This window comes from Mixophyes fleayi, chromosome 4 (genome assembly GCF_038048845.1).
Source record: "Mixophyes fleayi isolate aMixFle1 chromosome 4, aMixFle1.hap1, whole genome shotgun sequence".
Taxonomy (NCBI): domain Eukaryota; kingdom Metazoa; phylum Chordata; class Amphibia; order Anura; family Limnodynastidae; genus Mixophyes; species Mixophyes fleayi.
In genome coordinates this window covers 242,008,355-242,030,106 of record NC_134405.1, presented here as the reverse complement: position 1 = coordinate 242,030,106, position 21,752 = coordinate 242,008,355, and the positions used below count along the sequence as shown (strand labels likewise).

General features: G+C 40.2%; 1 protein-coding gene across 4 annotated transcripts in view; it reads right to left on the bottom strand.

Annotated features, from left to right (window-relative positions):
* The window catches only part of NAV3 (neuron navigator 3), a 539,311-nt gene that overhangs the window by 80,476 nt on the left and 437,083 nt on the right, over nucleotides 1–21,752 (bottom strand). For all 4 annotated transcript variants that reach the window (XM_075209582.1, XM_075209579.1, XM_075209580.1 and 1 more), the window contains one exon: nucleotides 3,254–3,386. In XM_075209582.1, coding sequence (XP_075065683.1) covers nucleotides 3,254–3,386 — 133 coding nt within the window. The remainder of the gene's footprint in view (nucleotides 1–3,253; nucleotides 3,387–21,752) is intronic.

Here is a 21,752-nt window from a genome sequence, read left to right as displayed (position 1 = left end):
GCCTGCAGGGATTATGGGCTGGCAAGCCTGGTGGTATTATGAGAGAGCACACACCGATTTATACCATGTGATTGCAAAGATAATGGATTTGTGGCTGTCACTCCCATTTCAGGCACCATTCAGTGGATTTCAAGGCATCAGGCAACAGTAAACAAGAAGGTGCCTGTCTACTGGTATATTCAGTGTAGTGCAGTGTAGGAGGGAAGCCACATGTAATTCTCTACATGAGTTCTCAGCCTGCAGTGCTTTTCATATATGATTTAGGAGGATTAGGGCAACAGTGGAAAAAGGACAGGCTAAAGGGATCCCAATGCCAATCGCAAACTTTTTTACCTCGAACGGCATTCAGTCAACAATGCTATTGACTCTCAATTATTGTATTGTACGCCTTTTATAATCAGACCATACCTAAACTCAAGAGTTGCTGGAGAGAAGCATTAATGATGAAGTCCAACATTGAGATGGTGTTTTGCTTTCTCCCCCATACATCCTTCCTTTATTTATTTATTTGCTTGGAAGCAAATTTGAAGGGAATTGTAGATAGATGCTTTTCCATGGGTTGATGGTTTCGTGCTCAGGTGGTAAAGTTAGAATTGAATAATAAGGGTATGTGCCATTATATGGACAATTTTTCTTCAGCAAGCCTGGAAGGAACTCTAGTTTGTAATGACACATTGGCATGATTCCAAGTCCTTATAAGGAAGTTCAGGGTACCCCAAGCGCTTGAAATACTTGTAGGACCAAAAACAATGGTGACATTTTTAGGTATAGAATTGGCATCTATTTTGTTAACGGAGACAGAAGCTGTAATATTTGAAGGATCTCATATACTTGGTGCTTGCAGCTAAGAAGACCACACTGAAGTAGTTATAGTTGCCATTAAGGAATCTGACATTTGCACAGTGAATTATGCCTAATGGGCGAGTCAATTACAGATGACTCATTGCTGTAACAAGTAGTTAGTCCACACCATTTCATAAGGCTTGCGAAAGAAATCAAGGAAGACATAAAAGTATGGCTACATTTCCTTGAAGAATATAATGAGCACACAAGGTAAGGGTTTGCCATACAGAGATACAACGATGAGCATAGAGTTTGGGGCATGTGCAGAGAGATGACTGTCACAGTAGGTACAAACAGGCTTTACTAGCAATGTGGCACTGCTAGAGCTGTTTCCAGCTAAAAAAGATGACAAGTGGTTTCTAGGTCACCAATGAGGCAGTGGTAGAGGCTTTGAATATGCTGTCTCCCAATCACCTCCCTTGATAGCATTACTGCAAGCCCTAGTGCTAAAGTGTCTACAACTAAACATTTGGGTAAGTGCTAGGCATATCCCAATAAATTAGCAGGTGCACTCTCCAGCTTTTTTTTTTTTTTTTTTAAATTGCATTGAAACTCCATGGACAGATGCAACCCCTCACATTTTGAATTGATTAGGGCCTCTTGGCTCGGAACATATGCATTGCCTACTGAAGATATTGGGATGCCGGGGCAGCTTTCACACAGGCAATTGGATTATAGTCCCCGGAAGCACCCTAAACAAGGGCTATTGAGTAATTTCTGTTGGACATAAGAGAAAAAGGTTCTGTAATTAACTAAACAGGAAGAGTGCTGGCAGGCATTTAATTTTCCTTACAGCCATTTGGCTGGCTTAGTTTGATGATGTCATTAGTATCAATAGAAGCTTTAAAGAAGTTAATAAGAAGTTTCAGATTACATCGGGATGATGGGTCATTTCAGATAATTATATTGGGTAACAGAAGACATCACACCCGGGATATAAAAACTGGTTGAAGTGAATTTCTCAGACATTGGCATTGACAACTTTAATTAGATTCAGGAAGCAGTGCAGAGAGCCATCTATGTTATTGGGATCAGAGGTCAACTTAAGGTGTCCAACAGCCTCTTTGTGGTGCCTAATGGGAGAAGGCTTATTGGTTGTCCCTAGAGAAAAACTGGATAGTAATGATAAATTTGGGGCACCTGGAATGGTTTCTTACACCCTGGTTATAGTTGTCACTTGAACACAGTATCAGGTGGCCAGATGGATGGGCATGGTAAACATGACCGTTGGGGGGGGGGGATTCAATTCCCCCCGAATTAGCACGGTCGTTGAATGTATTACCGTTTTTACGGTAATTTTAACCCGGCTTTCAGCTCGCAGCTCAGGGAGCAAAATGCCGGCGTTGAAACTACCGTAATAGCGGTAATAATGCGCAGGCCGCGTTACTTTCAACAGTAACGCGGTCAAATGATTTCCCGCCTTGGAATATGATTATCAGAGAGATATCCATATCCTTTGGGGCGAGGGCACTTGGTTGGCCAGTATTCCCCTCCCTTTAAGCTTAATGATGGAATTAAAATAAAAGATGTAGCCATAGTCTCTCCACTGCTTCTTGGCATGTTAGTTATTTTGGGTCATAATTCTAAATGTGTTTGGACAGAGGCAGATAGCTCATTCATTTTTAAAAAGTTAAAAAATACATCCAAACAACTTTTACAATCTTATCTATCATTAATCCATCTAATATCCTATACTTAACTGTAGTTTATTAACAATATCACAGTTTATGTTATGTTTAGGTTATATGACTAGAACCTTATTTGGTAGTTTCTCAGTTTTCAGTGGACTGAGGGTATGTAATCTCTCATATGTTCCTCACAAACACGTTTCATACATGTCATAGGATTTCAACTCAGTAGCCAAAAAAGCTTTTTTGAGGTACACTAACTATTTATGCTAGGTTTGTGTTGTGCCAGCGTGGGTGTCTTTGGGTGTCTGTGAGACTTTGAAAGAGGACTGTATATGCCTGGCCACCCAAGAATTCAAGAATATTCTGAATAAGGTACTAGTTAGACACACATTGCTAGATAGAAGGTCCACAAAGAGAGAGTAAAACCACGATATAACATCTGCAAGCAGATTGCACGTTGGGAAGGAGGTGATTTTATGTTGTATATCACCTTGAAACAATAATGTGAGTAACAAGTTTGCAGACTTAATCTGCAGATATGTTTTGGATAGAGTAGCGGATTCATGCATAAACACACGGCCAATGATGTTATAGTAGAGTAACACTGAACACTATATCTTACCTTCCCAAATACCAACATTTAAGCTTTGGTGTTTAGTGGTAATATAAAATCAATTTGCAGTACATTCTGAATGTTAATTTTAATAACACACGTAGTAATTCAATTTATCGGTCTATAGTCTAATCATAAGTTCGGATCTTCAGGTTCATACACTTACCTGTGTTTGATTAGTTTTTCTAGGAGATACAGTGTTTGAATAGGAACCAATAGAAGATGTATTTAGGTCATCTGTGCTGAGGTTATCAAGTGTGTCACTAAGGCCACTGCTTGCAGAACTGCTGTCATCCCAGCTACAGATAAAATACACAAAAGTAGTGTTGCGTAACTGCAATACTCAACTACAATTAATAATAAATAAGTGATAAACATAACGGTTAGCAATAGCTTGGAATAAATGAATTGGTCACATACAGCATTTATGTCATTTCACAATTTGCAATGTAGGATAAACTACAGTTTATTTAGAAGTAAAAGCATAAAGTGAAGATCTGTATACTTAGTGCTTACATATTTACATATTAAAATCTGTCTGGTTTCACAGAATTGTGGTGGTCCTATTTGTAGCCCATAGCAACCACACACTGAATGTCCTTGGAGGATACATTCAGCAGAGAGATACTTACTATGAAATAACCTTGATGCAAAAGAGAAAAAAAGCAGAGATGATTGCAAGGATTTAGCTGGAATGTGCTTAATGCTCTTTGAATGCATGTTTGCATTCATCCTTTAGAACTCCCACAAAGGGCAATAGAGCCTATCTGACAAAGAAATTGAATGTGGAAGCCACAATTCAACCTCTGTCAGATTTCAATTCTTTGCCAGCGATAACTCAGAAATGTCCTTTATGGACTAAATTTCATATAAAATGGTTTGAAATACAAAAAAAAAAAAAACGCTTATTATTTCTAAGAAAATGATCTCCAAATTGCCTACATTCATCATAGCTGTGAAAATGCACTGCAACCATTTATTTCATAGTCAAGGTTTCCTGAAATGAGATAGCATTCATCAAGCATGGCAAATGAGAGAACTACAGAGGAAAATAGATCCATCACTCACACATAGGTAATAACATTTTTAAGTAAAAGGGATTGTAATGAAAAACTCTGAAATAATACTGTGCGTAAGGTAGTTACAACTTTGTGAATCTACCATCATCTTAGATGTTCATCCAAACCACCAATGGCAACTCAGTCATCAAATCATTAGACCATTATCAAATTATTCACAATCACATTGAGTCTGAATAGGGAATGGACTTTGGGCTAGATTTACTAAGCTGCGGGTTTGAAAAAGTGGGGATGTTGCCTATAGCAACTAATCATATACTAGCTTTCATTTATTTAGTACCTTCTACAAAATGACAGCTAGAATCTGATTGGTTGCTATAGGCAACATCCCCACTTTTTCAAACCCGCAGCTTAGTAAATCTAGCCCTAAGTGTGGTTTCCTGTTGACAGCCCAATCTTTAGTCTAGCATATAGGGATAGAGAAAAACAGTGAGACATAGAAATTTCCACATGATTAAGCCAAATATTTAACAATAGATTTATGCAAGAGATATAGCAGATATAGCAGATATATCCTACATTACTAAAACTAATGCTTAATAAGACCATACCCATAATTCTCTATGGCGACATGAACTGGAGTATTTTATCAAGCTTGAAAAGCTTACCCTTTCAGAGCTTGAAGTTTATAGATAATGCCGTCTGAAGATGGCATTGGTAGCTGAAATCCAAAGGCCACAGTACAGTAGTGCATTGGGTACAGGGATAGTTTCAGGTCTCTCCCCAGTCACATCATTGGTGCATGTACAGACTTGCGGATGTGCATGTATGGTTAAGCTCAGCCAAGGAGAGAAAGAAGGGGCGAAAGCTTTTCTATTAGTATCATCAACAGCTATTTATATAGCGCCACTTATTCAGCAGCGCTGTACAGAGAACTCACTCACATCAGTCCCTGCCCCATTGGAGCTTATAATCTAAATTCCCTAACATACATATCACCAGACCACTCACTCCTTCTCTCCAGACCCCCCCCCCCATTCACTCCATACACCTTCCTCTCCAGCCCCCTCTTCTGACCAGAAACAAACAATTCCCTTGGGGCCAAAACAAATACTGGTGGTGCATAAATAGGATATAAGAAATCAAGCAACAGATAATGGCGAATGCTCATGTATTGAGCCCAATCATATTACAACATAATCAGTGATACAAAAAAAAAAAATAGTATAATACTCTATTTTATTATACTTATACAGTATTTGTTTTGGCACCAAGGGAATTGTTTGTTTCTGTATTAACCTATGAGGGTTGGAGCGCACCCCTTTCTTTACCATCCATTCAGGCAGCCTACCACTCTTGAACATAGGAAGCGCAAATACCCCACTTTTTGCATTTGTTCCCTCTTCTGACCAGCACTCCAGTAGTTTACTTACAAAATCACTAATGACCCACGGCAATATGTACTCTAACAAATAGCCAAAGCCAACCCAATGCTCTCCAAAGCAGAAATAAATGTAAAGCAAAATAAAAAATAATATAAATGATGAATAGAGCCAATCCAAATCTCTCTATAACAATCCAATAATAGTGGTGTGGAAAGGTTAAGAACAAATTTACAGCAGACAAATTTGGAGTACAAAATGCAATATATTTATAGTAGCTGAAAAATAGTCCATAGAGAAAAAAATCAGAAACAAAGTCCAGTAAAAAGTATAAGTGGAAAAAACACTGTAAAATCATAGAATGCATACACAGCGATAACGTGTACTATGAAGGCAAAATCGTATGAAGACTGCCTCACAGACAATGTCCCAAAGATATCCCAAAAAAAAGAAGGTGCCAAAGTCCGTTGGATAGGGTAAGACTAACAGCGAAGACTCCCTCCTTCTAACGACGGTGCAGTAAAAAATATATAACGTCCTCTATTACTTCCTCTGCTATGGAGCGCAGACCTGCGTGTGAAATGCCGAACTTCCGGTACAGATGGCTGGAACGCACAGCCGGGTACTAGTTTACTTACCTGGACTTCTATTCTTGTCATCTTCTTCCCTCTGTGCCGACTCCTTGTCGCCTGTGTTTTGACAGCGTCCTGACGTCAGGATGCTGCAAGAGCAGGAAACAGGCGCCCTCCTTCTTGCGCCGCTGGCTGTCTTCAATGGGCAAAGTAGTCCTGCACCACAGGACTAGATTGCATTTTACTGATGGCATGAAAATAGCGGGCAGGTGTTGCGCCCCCACTAGGCATTACGCCCTGGGCGGTCGCACCGCCCTCATTACAGCTCTGCACACACACACAGGAGGAGAGACTAGGGTCAATTTGATAGCAGCCAATTAACCTACCAGTATGTTTTTGGAGCATGGGAGGAAACCCGCTGCACCCTGAGCAAACCCACGCAAACACGGGGAGAACATACAAACTCCACACAGATAAAGCCATGGTTGGGAATCGAACTCATGACCCCAGTGCTTCACTTGGACAGCCTTTACTTTCACATCACAACTGATACAGATAAACAGAACAGGTAGATACAGACGCACTACGTTATTCTCTTTAATGGGACAATAACCGTTTGCCTGACAAAATCAAGGCGTGACAGGTGTCCTATACCTCCTGACAGACTTCCAGTTCATTCATCTTGCATCCATGTGATGCATTACATGACAGACAGGAATGGGCCATAAGAGTCATCAAATATTTCTGGCAGTATATTTAAATAAATCCAAACACTAGGGAGAGAGGACCCTGGGAAAATGAACAGGTCATCCTGCCCCCACTCTTGATCCCAAGTAAAAATCGGGCTAGCACAGCAAAATGTGAAAAGGTCACTATCACTAGGTTCTATACTGGCCACAGGTTTATAGTTACCACAGGCTAAAGACAAATGGCATTTTTAATTAGAGATCTTTAGTTGAAAAGTATAAATACAAATCACTACCAATCTATCAATAGATAAAAAGGGTTAGGGTTACAGTTAGAAAGAGCATGCCCCTTATCAGGCTAAAATCTATGGTGTTGTCAGTGGTTTATCATGTTACATGAATTTTAATAGTTCATGTTTTTTTATTTGTTTTTGGGGTTTTCTTTTGTTTGATTTTTTAACAAAGATGTTTCATAACAACCATGATAGTGGAAACCTGGAAGGGTAACTAGTAAAAAGTAGTATCGGCTCCAAACAAACACATTGCCAGATAGTATTCCTAAAAAGCGGCAATGTCAAACCCAGCAGGTTAAGTGTTGAAACACTTAACTAAACATTGCTGCTTTAAATTAAGAGGAAAATAAGTCGCCCTGACGTTAAAATCTCTTGACGGACACCTCAGTAGTCGTACTCATTTGCGGTCAGCATCCTGTGCCAATCGGACATCTGCAACTTCGGTATACAGGTAAGTCTGCTTTTCTTTAAACAGCCGTTTTACAGATTCGTCTTTTATTTGGAGGACTTCTCTGTGTTGTTATGGTGGCAATCGTATAAACGATTACCACCGCACACATATGTGTACACACATAGTATAATTATATATATATATATATATATATATATATATATATATATATATATATATATATAATAAACAGTGCACACAACATCTAATATCAGTAAATATAGATATCGTGCCAGTTCATCATAAGTGAATGTTCCACCAGAAATCCAACACCAGCAGATTGTATTCGGCGCGTCCTTCCCTTTTTTCACCACCCGATCTCCACAGGGGAAACCGCAAGATCCTATAAATTCAAACAAAAAGGGCCGCTTCCATGGTGTATTATCCAAGTAAAAAGGTTTATTCAAAGGAATAAAATTTGCACATACCACAGGATAAAAGGTTTCAGGCATATGTTACAATACAGCTCACTTCTAATCTCAATACACGGACATCAGAGTCGAGGTAGCATACATCAGCATAGATCCAAGACCATCTCTACGCGTTTCATCTCAAAGGATAAAAACAAAATAATTTTATTTTGTTTTTATCTTTTTATATAATGTTTTATTTGTTTTGTACATGCAATATCCTTGTAATGCATATATGTAGAGGGACATTTGAATTGTATGTATAGTTATTAGTCTGTCTTAACACAGAGATGTGTGTATATGTTAGTGAACGAGTGTTGCTCTCGTTCATCTGTGAAGGTAATTAAAATTACCCTTGAAATATGTGAGCATTTGAATGGAGATCCACACCTCCTGACGAAGTCCTTTGAGATGAAACGCGTAGAGGTGTTCTTGATCTATGCTGATGTATGCTACCTCGACTCTGATGTCCGTGTATGGAGATTAGAAGTGAGCTGTATTGTAACATATGCCTGAAACCTTTTATCCTGTGGTACGTGCAAATTTTATTCCTTTGAATAAACCTTTTTACTTGGATAATACACCATGGAAGCGGCCCTTTTGTTTGAATTTATAAATATATATATATATATATATATATATATATATATATATATATATATACACACACACACGCACATATACATACACATATATACACACACATATAAGATACCCCAAAATATAACACTGGTATTCATGCAATGCCCCTCATTTTCAGCATACAACCTACTTGCCAACTCTCCCTGAATGTCAGGGAGACTCCCTAAAATAGGGGTGATCTCCCTCACTCCCTGAAGAGTCTGGCATTCTCCCTGATGCTGGGCCAGTACAAGATGTGAATGGCTTCGCCATCTGTGGCATGATGACACCGTTCAGAAATTGTGTCCTACGTCCATGTACTGATGCCTATGAAGGTGGCCATTTTCATGGAGACCAAGATTTAATCAAAGACTGCCAGGTAAAACAACTTAACTTCAGTAATGGAGACAAATGTAAAAGACACTTCAGTCTCTAGTGATTAATTATACCGCTTTCATACTGCCGCCCCGGCAATATCCTGGGTTTTTCAAGCCGGGTTTTTGCCGGGGCTCGGAGCGTCCCAGCTCAGAAACACCATTCATACTGCACCTCAGACCCGGGAATTTACCGGGTTGACCCCATTCATACTGCACAAGTCTGTGCCCTGGCAATTTGTGGGAGTCATCACCAGAGCAGTTTTCATTGGCTGAAAAATGAAAACTGAATTGACCTGCTACATGCACTAGATTATTTGCACATAAATCTGTATTTATACCAACCTCTGTCTCCCTAATCAGTAAAATTGTCCCAAATCAACATATTTAATCCCACAGAAACACAACCTCATTATTTGCTTGTTAGTGTTTGGCAGACTCATTATATGCCTATCTGGTTTACATGGAATTATACATCATGGCTTTGAGGGTCAGCCATGTTTTAGAGGTAGTAGCCTAGACTGTTACTAGGATTTAGGGAAGGAGTATCCATTACAGTGGACCTGTCACATCGCTAATTGTCCAATACACCCCCACACACACTGATGTGAGTTGTGTGCGTCTACAAGAGAATGATTACTTTCTACACTCAGCTTTCACAGAGGTGACAAAACATGATGCTATTATCACTGCATAAATCTGAAGGATGTATTTGGTTGCCTTTAATGCAGGTACATGCATACACACCGCACACTGGGATACAACAGAAACAAAGTATACACATTAACTAAGCAATTAAACAGTTGCAAAGGCAACATTCTAGTGAATAGTTACAATTATTTACTAATGCTTTGTGTAATAAATGCAACCTGTAAAGCTTTACTTAAAAAAGTATTTTTAAGTAAAATTAGTGGTAAGAGCAATAAAATTATTTCTAAAGAACACAACATACACAACATGTACATGCAACGGCCCCTTTGGATGATGTGACTGTGTGACACCCATAGAGGAATGTGGCAAGAATGGAACCACCTCAGTGATGGGCTAATATATAGTGACGGGACTGGAGCATTTCACTTTCCCCTTTGGTGCCAGTTGAAAAACCCGGGTTGCACCATTCATAGTGCAGGCAACCCGGGTCCGACCCGGGAATTACCCCTCGATAAATCCCGGGTTGAAGACCCGGGTTTTTAGACCCGGGATTTTTGACTTGTACCATTCATACTGCACCAAGACCCGGGTCATTTGAGCTCGCCCCGGCAAAAACCCAGGATTTTGGTGCAGTATGAATGGGGTATTAGCTGCTTTTCTTTAAGGCATTAGTTGCCTACTCTCCCGGAATGTCCGGGAGACTCTTGCATTTCTGAGAGACCTCCCGGGAGAGCAGGGCAATCTCCCGGTTCTCGACCCCGCATTAGATAAGTGGCGGAGGGAGCTTAATGACGCAAATATTGCATCATCTTAGCCAAAATGATGCGATTTGTCAAACCCCACAGGCCCACCTCCCCCGGGATCTCCCTAAAGCCAACAAGGAAAAGTTGGCAAGTATGGCATACATTTTCCCCTTCCCAAGAGATACCATCTTCCCATGCAAAATCGTAAGTAGTGCTGTGAAACCAGGCACAACAGCAGTTGTGTAATCCCAGAGAGGACAAATTACTTTAGTGCTTGCCAGCACTGTGATATTCAGTCATAAATGACCTTACGTAGGTGTTTTGCAATCAAGAACAAACGACACAAGGATGTGCTGACATATACCACAAATTATATCTTGTCAAACATAAAGCAACTTTGATAAATAATATAAAAGCTATAGTCATGAAGCTGCATGCAGCACTAAACAGATTTCATTCATTTATCACTATAATGGAATCGTAGGTCTCTAAATAATAGTTAGAATATGAAGTATATAAATCACAGCTATGACTTTATAGGTTTCCTTAGCCGAGAGGTTATGAGTTACTTAATGAGCTAATTTTATGTTTCATTAAGTCCTACAAAATTACTAAAAATTGGCCAGTAGCAATGGGTTGAAGTTGAAAGATTAAGATACCTTCTGTAAACTGTATCTTCCCAGCATTCCCAGTATAGATTATTCTGAAACAGCCAACAACAAAATATTAATCATTAAATAATTAATAGCATGGTTTAACTTTTCATGCTTGTCAGGACAGTTCAGGTTACCCTGAAAGTCAATTTAAAATTGATCACTGAATTCTAGTATACTGCTGGAAGCATTAAATAAACTTCCACAGTCACTGGCCTAAACTAATATCCCAAACAAAACAAAGTAAATATACACAAAATATAAATTAATACATTTATAGTGGCATAAAGCCGATAACCTAATATCATAATATACATGTGGAAAATGTAATACCTTCTCTGTTGGATTTATATATTAAATATAGAGGCAATATTGTTTAATCTAAAAAAATCTAATAAAGACAAAACAAAGACCTTTAGAATTTCATAGGGGGACAATGTACTAAAATTACAATATAAAAATAAAAGCAAAGTTGCACTGATAGGGCTAGCAGCATTTGTAGAGTATGTTCAGGAACATTTATTGGTGATTGATATAATGAGACAGAAAGAGTAGCAGTAATTTAGTGTTATGAGCAGAAATATTTTATAAAAACAGGCATATATCTCAAAAGGAAAGTTATCTTCTAAGTTGAGGGGACATGTAAATACACTCGGGGTCACTTGATGGCTTTAGTGGCAAAAGGGGCAAATATGTGATTAGTGTACCTCCACAGCTCTTTTCATAACATGAATATTAATTTGCATTCCAAAAGTAGAGTGGACCAAGCTTTTGCAAAAGAGACACTTCCCTCATGTAATCAAGTAGTCTTATGTATTTCTATAAAACCAGGGGACTGAAATATAAGAAATTAGCCAGTATCTGTTAAGGCTCCATGGCTAATGATTTTAACAGTGGGCTCCCTATCCCAGTGGGTGCAGGCCAAATGCTCCATTTACCTCATTTATTAATACAGCATTCAGTGTATTTAGGGAAACTGGTCAAATATATTTTCTTTCAGCCCCCTGGTGTCAAAGGAAGTAGAAAATTTTAATGTGTAAATAAGGGACAATGATTGGCATAAGTCTTTGTCAGAACATGGGAGGTATACAGAAGAGATACATGGAAGACTTTTAAATTAAGAGCAGGAATCTTAAGTTGTATGCTGGAGCAAACAGGAAGTCAGTGTAATTACAGGTATAGAGTTGCAGTGTTAGTAAAATGGTAACTAAGACAATCAGTCTTTCAAAAGCATTCATAATTAATTGAAAGTATGATGCCTGTTTCACACTAAACTGTAGATTCCGGGGTATAGCCGGCGGATCTGCCTCCATTACTCTTTTAATGTCGGCATTGTGATTGGTGGCACGGTCAATGATGCAAATCACACTAGCAACAGTGGAATCCTGTCAGTACAATGGCAGTATCAGCATTTAGCCTGCCCACATGTTCATGTCAACAGGCTAAGTGCCGGCATTTCAGAATTCTGATCGACACCGCTGTCATGTCATATCCATGCTAATGGGTATGTAGCTATACATTCTGATATGCTTATTTTAGTATCACTGTCTGTTTTACTCAGATTTTGGCTGTCTGTAGACTTTTTGTTACTCTGTTATTTTTCAATATGCCAAAGATTCTGTTGTGTATGAATCCACCAAGAGAGTTGCTGCACAACACTTGTGCTGGCACAATTGGCACCCACTACCATGCTAAACTATTGTCTTGACCATACCCTCTCTGAATTACGCATGATTCATTGACACCTCCTAATGGCATTACCTTCACATATGACACATATAGGAACATCAGGTATACCTGATAAACTAGCCACACAGTGTATACGGTTATTGTTCTTTAAGATGTTGCTTTCTGTCTACTCAATAGTATGTATTTAAATGAATTAGAATGGACAATGAAATAACTACATTAAATCTGTGAATCCTGCTGTGTTTTCATACTGCTCCTAGAATCAATAACATATACAAATGAAATAGCAGTCATTTACCAAATAAGTCTGTTCCAAAATAATAAAATAAAAAAGCCTCATAAAACTACTCATGCATAGTATTAAACTGTTCTGACTGCTGAAGATCTACGTATGCTATTTAAAATATACTTTACCCAGAATCTATAAAAAGGAAGACACATCACACTGTATGAAAGTCCACACTGTGTCATTTTCAGTTTACTCTATATTATTTTTTGTAACACTGATAGCAATGTAATTCTTTTTAGCGGATTAATTATAAAATTCCTATTTTTTCCATTTTAGAGACACATTAAACAATTTGTTTTGGATAGTGACATCAAACTAGAACGCTTGAATTTTAACAGAGCATCAGAATGGTATTATCCATGTTATTAACAGGGGGCATGAAGTTGGACAATCATAATGCACATGTACCTAAAACGTATAAGTAAGTACGTGCATTACACTTGGAAAGGTAATGAGAATTAGCCATGCGTACAGAAGTGATTATGGCAGATTTAAAGAAAGAAAAGCTTGGTTAAAGAAGATTATATAAAGCACTGGAAGCACAGTGACATTTATGCAGATTCACATGTTCTAATAAAATGCAATTACTAATCCAACACTACTGAGTGGCAGCAAATGACAAACTCTTGGCCATTCTTCTTAATCTATATAGGAAATGTTTGGGAATTGCATGAAGAGAAAAAATGTCATATTGTTAAAGAAAGTAGTGATGCAATCAGTTATAATCAAATTGTCAGACAACAGTATGAACTGTTCCCATTCAGTCTTAATATAGCAGTCTATCTGAATAGAACACTTAACAATTAAAAATTTTAGAATAGGTAATGGAAACTTGTAGTTCTACAACAGCTAGCAAGCCACAGGTTATCTATTTGTGAGCTACACGATTTACATCTTGTACACTATACCTCCTCCAGATTACAGAAAAAGTTTACATTCATTAAATACTTGTGCTAGTGCACAATATTTGTTAGACTTTTGTTTTGTTAAAAATGTGTTTTGTGACCAAACTCTACTACTACTTAATGTAGTACCCTTTTTGCCCAGGAGGGGAAACATCCACTAACATTCACTATTTTTAATGCAGAGTACAGCTTAAAAAGTATCTTGACTAGAAGTAATAAATTAACTGTTTTATTAAATTCTTAATACACATTTATACAATAATCCACTGCCTGTGTGTGTGTTATATATTTTACTTGCCCACTCTCCGAAATGTCCTAGAGACTCTGGAATTCACTAGGAAGTGGGGAGGATGTTCCCTGGGAATCGCAACATTTTGGCACCGCCCCCACTGCAAAATAAAATTTTCATTTTTTTCTAGGGGGACAAAGCCAAAATGAGGCACTCGGCCCACCCTGCCCCCCTCTGTGATCTCCCGGAATTAAAAAACAAAGTCGGCAAGTATGATTGATAGATAGATAATCAAAACATTGGCAGCAAACATACAAACATGACCAAATATTTTAAGCTGGGACTGATACCGGAAATCAAGTACAGTTGACAATTATGGATTTCAGTGATTAACATCTTTAGTTTATATTCAGTTGTTATGCATTTGCAAACAGCATGACGAACAATGATGGACAATCAATCTACAATAGTGTGGCACTTCATTTATAATGCATTGTTTCATTGTAAAGTATTTGTGTTCCAGCTAGATTAATTTCCTCAAACCTGGAGCACAATTAGAGGGGCAATAGCTAGATTTATTTAACGCTACTCTGTTTCATGAATTGAAAAACACACATTTTTCTTTCTATGAATATCAATGAGTATATATTTGGAAATATGCATTAATAAATGTAATTACTATTATTGCATAGCTTTGAGGCTTCCAGCAAGATGAACTATGTTTTTATGACCAGAATGGCAGTTACATGGTGCACTGAGTATGTTGTCACGGTTAGGTCATTGCACTATTTATATAGAAGACATTTATTCCACCTGTACAGTCCGCAAGTAAAGAAGGTTTTATTTACTTATTCATTCAATGTATGCATTTCATTAAACATTAGCGGATTCTGTTTTGCAGGACTAACTCATTTTGTTCGGAAGATATTGCAAGAGTCTTGATATTCACAGAGCATCTCTCTTCAGTTGAGCTCTAAGCAAGTCTTGACACATTTCTCATACCCCAGTGTATTTCATCTGTCTTGGTGCCTGCTGTTGTACATACAGCCAAGTACAGAATATGTCAGTCTTATTTCATTTCCATGGCAAGCCAAAAAGTCTTTACACTGATATAAATATATATAAAAGCATAAGTCACAGCAACAGATTACAATAATCTTGGGCACTAGGCAGCACCATAGTAATGGGATTCCATCCCATTACAAGAGTTCAGAGCCTACTTCTTATTATTTTCTATGCTGGTCACCCCCTGTCACACTGCTATTTCCACCTATCTTATTTAGATTTTGGATAACACATGAACAATCAAGCTAACCTGTGAAGACCTATTTTGTTAAATTCACATCTTCAGAACACTAATATATAAACCACAGCATTAACACACAGTCAATTAGACAGAGCCATTCTGTAATATGTGACAGCAAGTACAAGCATATACTGCTAGTTTATGAATTGTCAGTTCTTAAGTATTCCTATCAGCCAGGGCCGGACTGGGACTAAAAATCAGCCCTGGCATTTAAAGCACACAGGCCCACGTGTTGTGGGCTCCATGCACTATATTGTTGCACACTGATGCTGGCGCAGTACAACATGATGTAGTATGAGTGTGTGTGTGTGGGGGGGGGGGGGGTATTTATTTCTCCTAATGACCCTCAACATTACATTATTAGCACCCCAATTACATCAATAAACACCATGACAATACATTATTAGTACCCAAATTACAGCAATAAATAACCCCCCACACACACTCATACTACATCAATCACCCCCCACATTACAGCAACCAGCATCACCCCCCACATTACAGCATCCAGCATCACCCCCCACATTACAGCGTCCAGCATCACCCCCACATTACAGCGTCCAGCATCACCCCCACATTACAGCGTCCAGCATCACCCCCCACATTACAGCGTCCAGCATCACCCCCCACATTACAGCAACCGTCATCACCCCCCACATTACAGCGTCCAGCATCACCCCCCACATTACAGCAACCGACATCACCCCCCACATTACAGCGTCCAGCATCACCCCCCACATTACAGCGTCCAGCATCATTCCCCACATTACAGCAACCGGTATCACCCCCCACATTACAGCGTCCAGCGTCACCCCCCACATTATAGCAATACCCTCTCCTACTTATTAGCAATACTAAGCACCAAACACACTACAACATTGCCGCCAGCACGCCACCCCATACTACAGCAATACCACCAATTATACAGACGCCACTGTAGGAAACAATGTTTTGCTTTTTTCAAATCTCCCACAAAATAGCAACAACGGACAGAGTACTTACACACACATATAGGTAACAGGTTCCCTATTCCCTCAATTAAATAGTAATGGCAGAATTTTCATGAATCATTCCACATGAAATAAAACTAACATATATCTAAAAAAAACATAACTATTGAATGATCAGTTGAACCCACACGGCCGCATTAAAAGTATTTCCATCTACAGCAAAATGTCACAGAAAAATATTTTTGTTTTACTACAGTAACTGGATATGCGTCTTTTCTATTCATTTTAAATAACACAGTATATAAATTAAGGGGGATAGAGGAGGTGGGTGAGAAATAATTGGATGTGATCCATCAGTTTGATTAGATAGGAAACATCTAGATTATTTACCTGGAGGCGTCTACCCCCTTGACTCACAGGCAGGGCTGACAAGAGGAATTTTGGGCCCCGATACATCAACTTTTTTGGGCTCCCGTCATATTCAACAATGAAAGACTTGCCTTTGGCAGAAGTTCATATGATGCCACACCGTAGTGTGCCCAGTTCATATTATGCCACATCGTAGTGCCCCACGGTCATATTATGCCACATAGTATTACCCTCAATACATATTCGGTCATGCAGAAGTGCCCACAAATCATATTATGGCATAGTAGTGCCCCCAAATCATTAGTAAAGCTCAGATAAAAACTCATTCACAAATAAAAATTGGTACAGCATATCAGATACTGAGTGTGAGTCTCCCAAGAGCAGCTTAATACATCATTTACAATGCAAACAAAAATAGATATATTGACACAATTACAGATAAAATTTATGACAAGCAATGTTTTTTCCTCTTAATTAAAAATCTCTGTACAGATAAATATGCAAAAAACTTTACAGCGCAATAATGAGCAATACATAGTGTTAAACATTATTGGATACGCTGTAGTGTCCCCAGTTCAAGAAAGGATGGTTAAAAACATATTGCACACGAGAAAATATATGAACTTACCTGATTATGGCATCCTGTGTTCTGTTCCTAGTGGGCGCGCTGGGCGAGGAGGGATCAACAGCTGTCAGCTCACACAGGCAGTCGGGAGCAGGAATAGAGGGCAGTGGTCGAAGCAGAAATTTAGGAGTGGGGGTATAGAAAATATAGGTGAATGGAGTATGAAGGCTTGTTTTTTTTTGTTTTTTTAACACTTGTCCCCTCTGTGCATTTCCATTCTTCATTACTACTTGTGTTTTATGATGGCTGCATCCCTGACATTCCCATTCTTAAGATGTCTCTCCCTTTACAATTTCTTTTACCTATGCCCCTGCACCATCTTCTCCTTTGTCCCTCTCACTTAACCCCCTGCACCACCTTCTCCTCTGGCTCTCACACATCTTCCTGTACCACCTACTCCCCTGGCTCTCTCACACGTCTTCCTGCACCCTCTACCCCCCGACTCTCTCACTCCTCTTCCTGCACCCCCTACCACCCTGGCTCTCTCACCTCCTCTCCCAGCACCCCCTGGCTCTCACCCCCTTTCCCAGCACCCCCTTTGGCTCTCTCACCTTCTTTCCCAGCACCCCCTTCGGCTCTCTCACCCCCTCTCCCAGCACCCCCTGGCTCTCACCCCATTTCCCTGCACCCCCTTCCACTCTCTCGTCCCCTTTCCCAGCACTCCCTTCTGCTCTCTCACCCCCTCTCCTAGCACCCCCTGGCTCTCACCCCCTTTGGCTCTCTCACCTCCTTTCCCAGCACCCCCTTCGGCTCTCTCACCCCCTCTCCCAGCACCCCTGGCTCTCATCCCCTTTCCCAGCACCCCCTTCGGCTCTCTCACCCCCTCTCCCAGCACCATCTTCGGCTCTCTCACCCCCTCTCCCAGCACCCCCTGGCTCTCACCCCCTTTCCCAGCAACCCCTTCCGCTCTCTCACCCCCTTTCCCAGCACCCCCTTCCGCTCTCTCACCCCCTTTCCCAGCACCCCCTTTGGCTCTCTCACCCCCTCTCCCAGCACCCCCTGGCTCTCACCCCCTTTCCCAGCACCCCCTTCGGCTCTCTCACCTCCTTTCCCAGCACCCCCTTCGGCTCTCTCACCCCCTCTCCCAGCACCCCCTGGCTCTCACCCCCTTTCCCAGCACCCCCTTCGGCTCTCTCACCTCCTTTCCCAGCACCCCCTTCGGCTCTCTCACCCCCTCTCCCAGCACCCCCTGGCTCTCATCCCCTTTCCCAGCACCCCCTTCGGCTCTCTCACCCCTCTCCCAGCACCCCCTGGCTCTCACCCACTCTCCTAGCACCCCTTGGCTCTCACCCCCTTTCCCAGCACCCCCTGGCTCTCACCCCCGCGACCACCCCCCCCCCGAAAATCGCGGGCACCCCCCGAAAATCGCGGGCACCCCCCGCGACCCCCCCCTCCGAAAATCGCGGGCACCCCCCGAAAATCGCGGCACCCCCGCGACCCCCCCCTCCGAAAATCGCGGGCACCCCCCGAAAATCGCGGCACCCCCCCCCTCTTCAGTAAAAAAAAAAAGCAAATTAGAAAAAAAAACAGGAAACTCACCAGTGTAACTGGCTGCACAGCATAACGGGGAAGGGAGCTGGGGAGCGCGCAGCAGAGGTGGCTGGTTCCTGGAACCACCAGCCACCAAGAAGACAGGGGGAGTTGGGCCGGCCCATATAGCCATCGGCCCTTCTGGCATTTGCCAGAAGTGCCAGATGGCCAGTCCGGCCCTGCTATCAGCCTAGGTTACATATACTGTTAGTGCTTATAGTATTATAATTCATGGTTAATCTCATAAGAGGTATCTTTGTTTAAATATTCAAGTTAAAAAGAAAACGTTAGTTGACTTGATAAACAGAAAGATCTGAAAAGCATTATGTTTCTCCTTCATCTAGTGCATTTGTTTGAGATTAACACAAATTGTAATAAACCAGTCAAGACACATAAAGGTAATTACAAAAAATGTGCAAATGTTCTTTTATGACATTATGTACTTATTTGTGCATGATTGCATCCATTTTTACAGCAAAGTGCACAGAATTGCAGGTCTAGACTGCTACTCACATGTTGCGTATTCTTATGGCAGAAGCTGGGTGAAGTCAAACAATCCTTCAAATGTGGACAAGCTACATAAATGTGCTTAGTTATACACCCTGCTACCAGTTTAAGGCTTTATTTTACTGGATTTGGTTGTTTAAATTGTTTAAATAGAATTCCAGGGATGAGAAGTCACATTTAAGAAAGAGTTGCCTGGTTGGTGTTGGTCCCAGACCATTTTTCGCCCTACAGAAGGAATACGTTCCTGGAGGTAGTATAACCCAAGGCTAAGCCTTGTGATAGGGTGCCTTTTGTACCTTACAGTTGCACTTTATATGGTAAAGTGTATTTCAATCTATTTAATAAATACTTTTTAAACAATCATAAACAGTGGTAAAAGTGGAACTTTAGAAGTGGCAGTAATGAAATGTAGAAGTGGTGTAAAACTTTAAAGGGACATTTTTACTTTTTCCATTCAAAGGTGGAACTCCCAATCCCACAAAAGGTGGTGTAGAGTGATTTTACAGAGTTGGTTCCAAAAACTGTAATGTGGGGTATGCTCCCTGTAATGCTGGAGGAGAATAAATAGGAGCATTTACCTAAAATGAAAAGTTCTGTTCACCCACATATCTTGGGATTCCTAACACAATAGTTCTGTACAATACTTGGCATCAAACTCAGACTGTTAGGAGCCTCAGTACTGGACTGGGTACTGGTATGATTATCACACACCACCTGATATAAGAGGCGCCAGTGAGGTCCCCAAACACTAATGTGCAACTTTTAATTTTTCACCCCTTTACCATACTGAGAGGCAGGGCCCTCTTAACAACATTTTGGGCCTCCGGGCAAAGCAGTGCACCAGGGGCCATATATATATATATATATATATATATATATATATATATATATATATATATATATATATATATAAATAAAAATAAAAAAAAGTGATTATATATATGGGCCCTGCAGCCCAGGGGGTCCCGTCAGAGGCAGCTCAAAAAAAAAAACCTGGAAAAAAAAAAAAAAAAACCTGAAAAAAAGAAAAATAAGAAAATACTTACCTTGCGGTCAGCTGGCGATCCGGCTCCCTCCCTGGTCTCCTCCTCCGTCGTTCTCCGCAATGGATGTCGCAATGGATGTCGCACTGCCATCTGGATGTCATCTTATAGAAATTTAGCCAAGAGGATCACATTTCCATAAATGTTTATTATTTAAAAGGCTTGTTATAGATTCCATGTGGTAAGTTTGCCATATCTTTGGCTAGGTACACAATGGAGCGTTTTCGGCCAATAATCGGGCAAATCAGCTGACATACGACTGTTCGGTCAGCAGTTGGGTTATTGTGTATAGTGACACAATGGTCAAAAGGTGATCCAAAGTGTCAATTGTTGGCTCATTTGGTTGGTCGTACTGTTTAATATTTTCAGATCAATCACCAACCGATCATGTAGTGTGTAAGCACTCATGCTCACAATCTCCATAGAGTTTATAGAGTCATGTTCTTTTCAGCCGATGCTAGCAATGAATGTCCTGGTGAATAAATGTTGAGTGCGCTGTACAAGGAATAATTCATTTGTTCGTTTTGAGACAGTATGTTTTGTTTCAGAGTCACAGAAGTTAATGAAATTGGTTAGGACATGTGAATAGCTATAACAAGGCGGTTTCAATCAGTGTGACAATAATGAATGAATGAATATTGTGCTGTCATTCTCTGAAGACTGGAGGACCAGATGAAGAGCACAGATCTGAAGGTAAATCGTGTCAGTGTATATGCATGAATCTTCAGACTGATCGGACTTTCAATCTTAAGTACAATTGTTTGAGATAACACATTGGTCAGAAAATTCTTCAGTGTGTACCTAGTCTAAGTTATAATCATTGCCAAAGATGGCATTTTGATATTTCTCCAAATGTGAGCTATGCAATGATTAGTGAAATTCAAGATATGGTCTATCATGGTGATGTTTGTTTTGACATATCTGAAATAGAGCAGTGCATGAGTATGAGTGAGTAAGAATGGCACGATGGGAGAGAAATATTGGTTATATCTTGTAAACGATGCACTTTGTCACAGGGTTTTAGTCCCTGGAATGAACCGCCAAATGTGGGACAAGGAGCTCTTCTCCCTGTGACATTCCAGCAGATCTGGATTATTCTGGTGGGGTGAGTTACCATCTATAAAATATTTCGATGCCATTTTCTTGAAACATATGTAGATTTTATTGTTTTTTTGCCCCCTAATTAATGCTGACTCATCAGTTCTTACCCATAGATCTTGCTTTCAAGCAGTCTCATGTTTGACTTTTAGGGGCACGCCATAGTTAATAATTTATAATGTGTTGAGTCCTCTTGAAGATGCTCCACCACAAAGTAACGTCTCTAGTTTAGAGGATTTAACATTACTTGATAAACTGTGAGAATTAAAT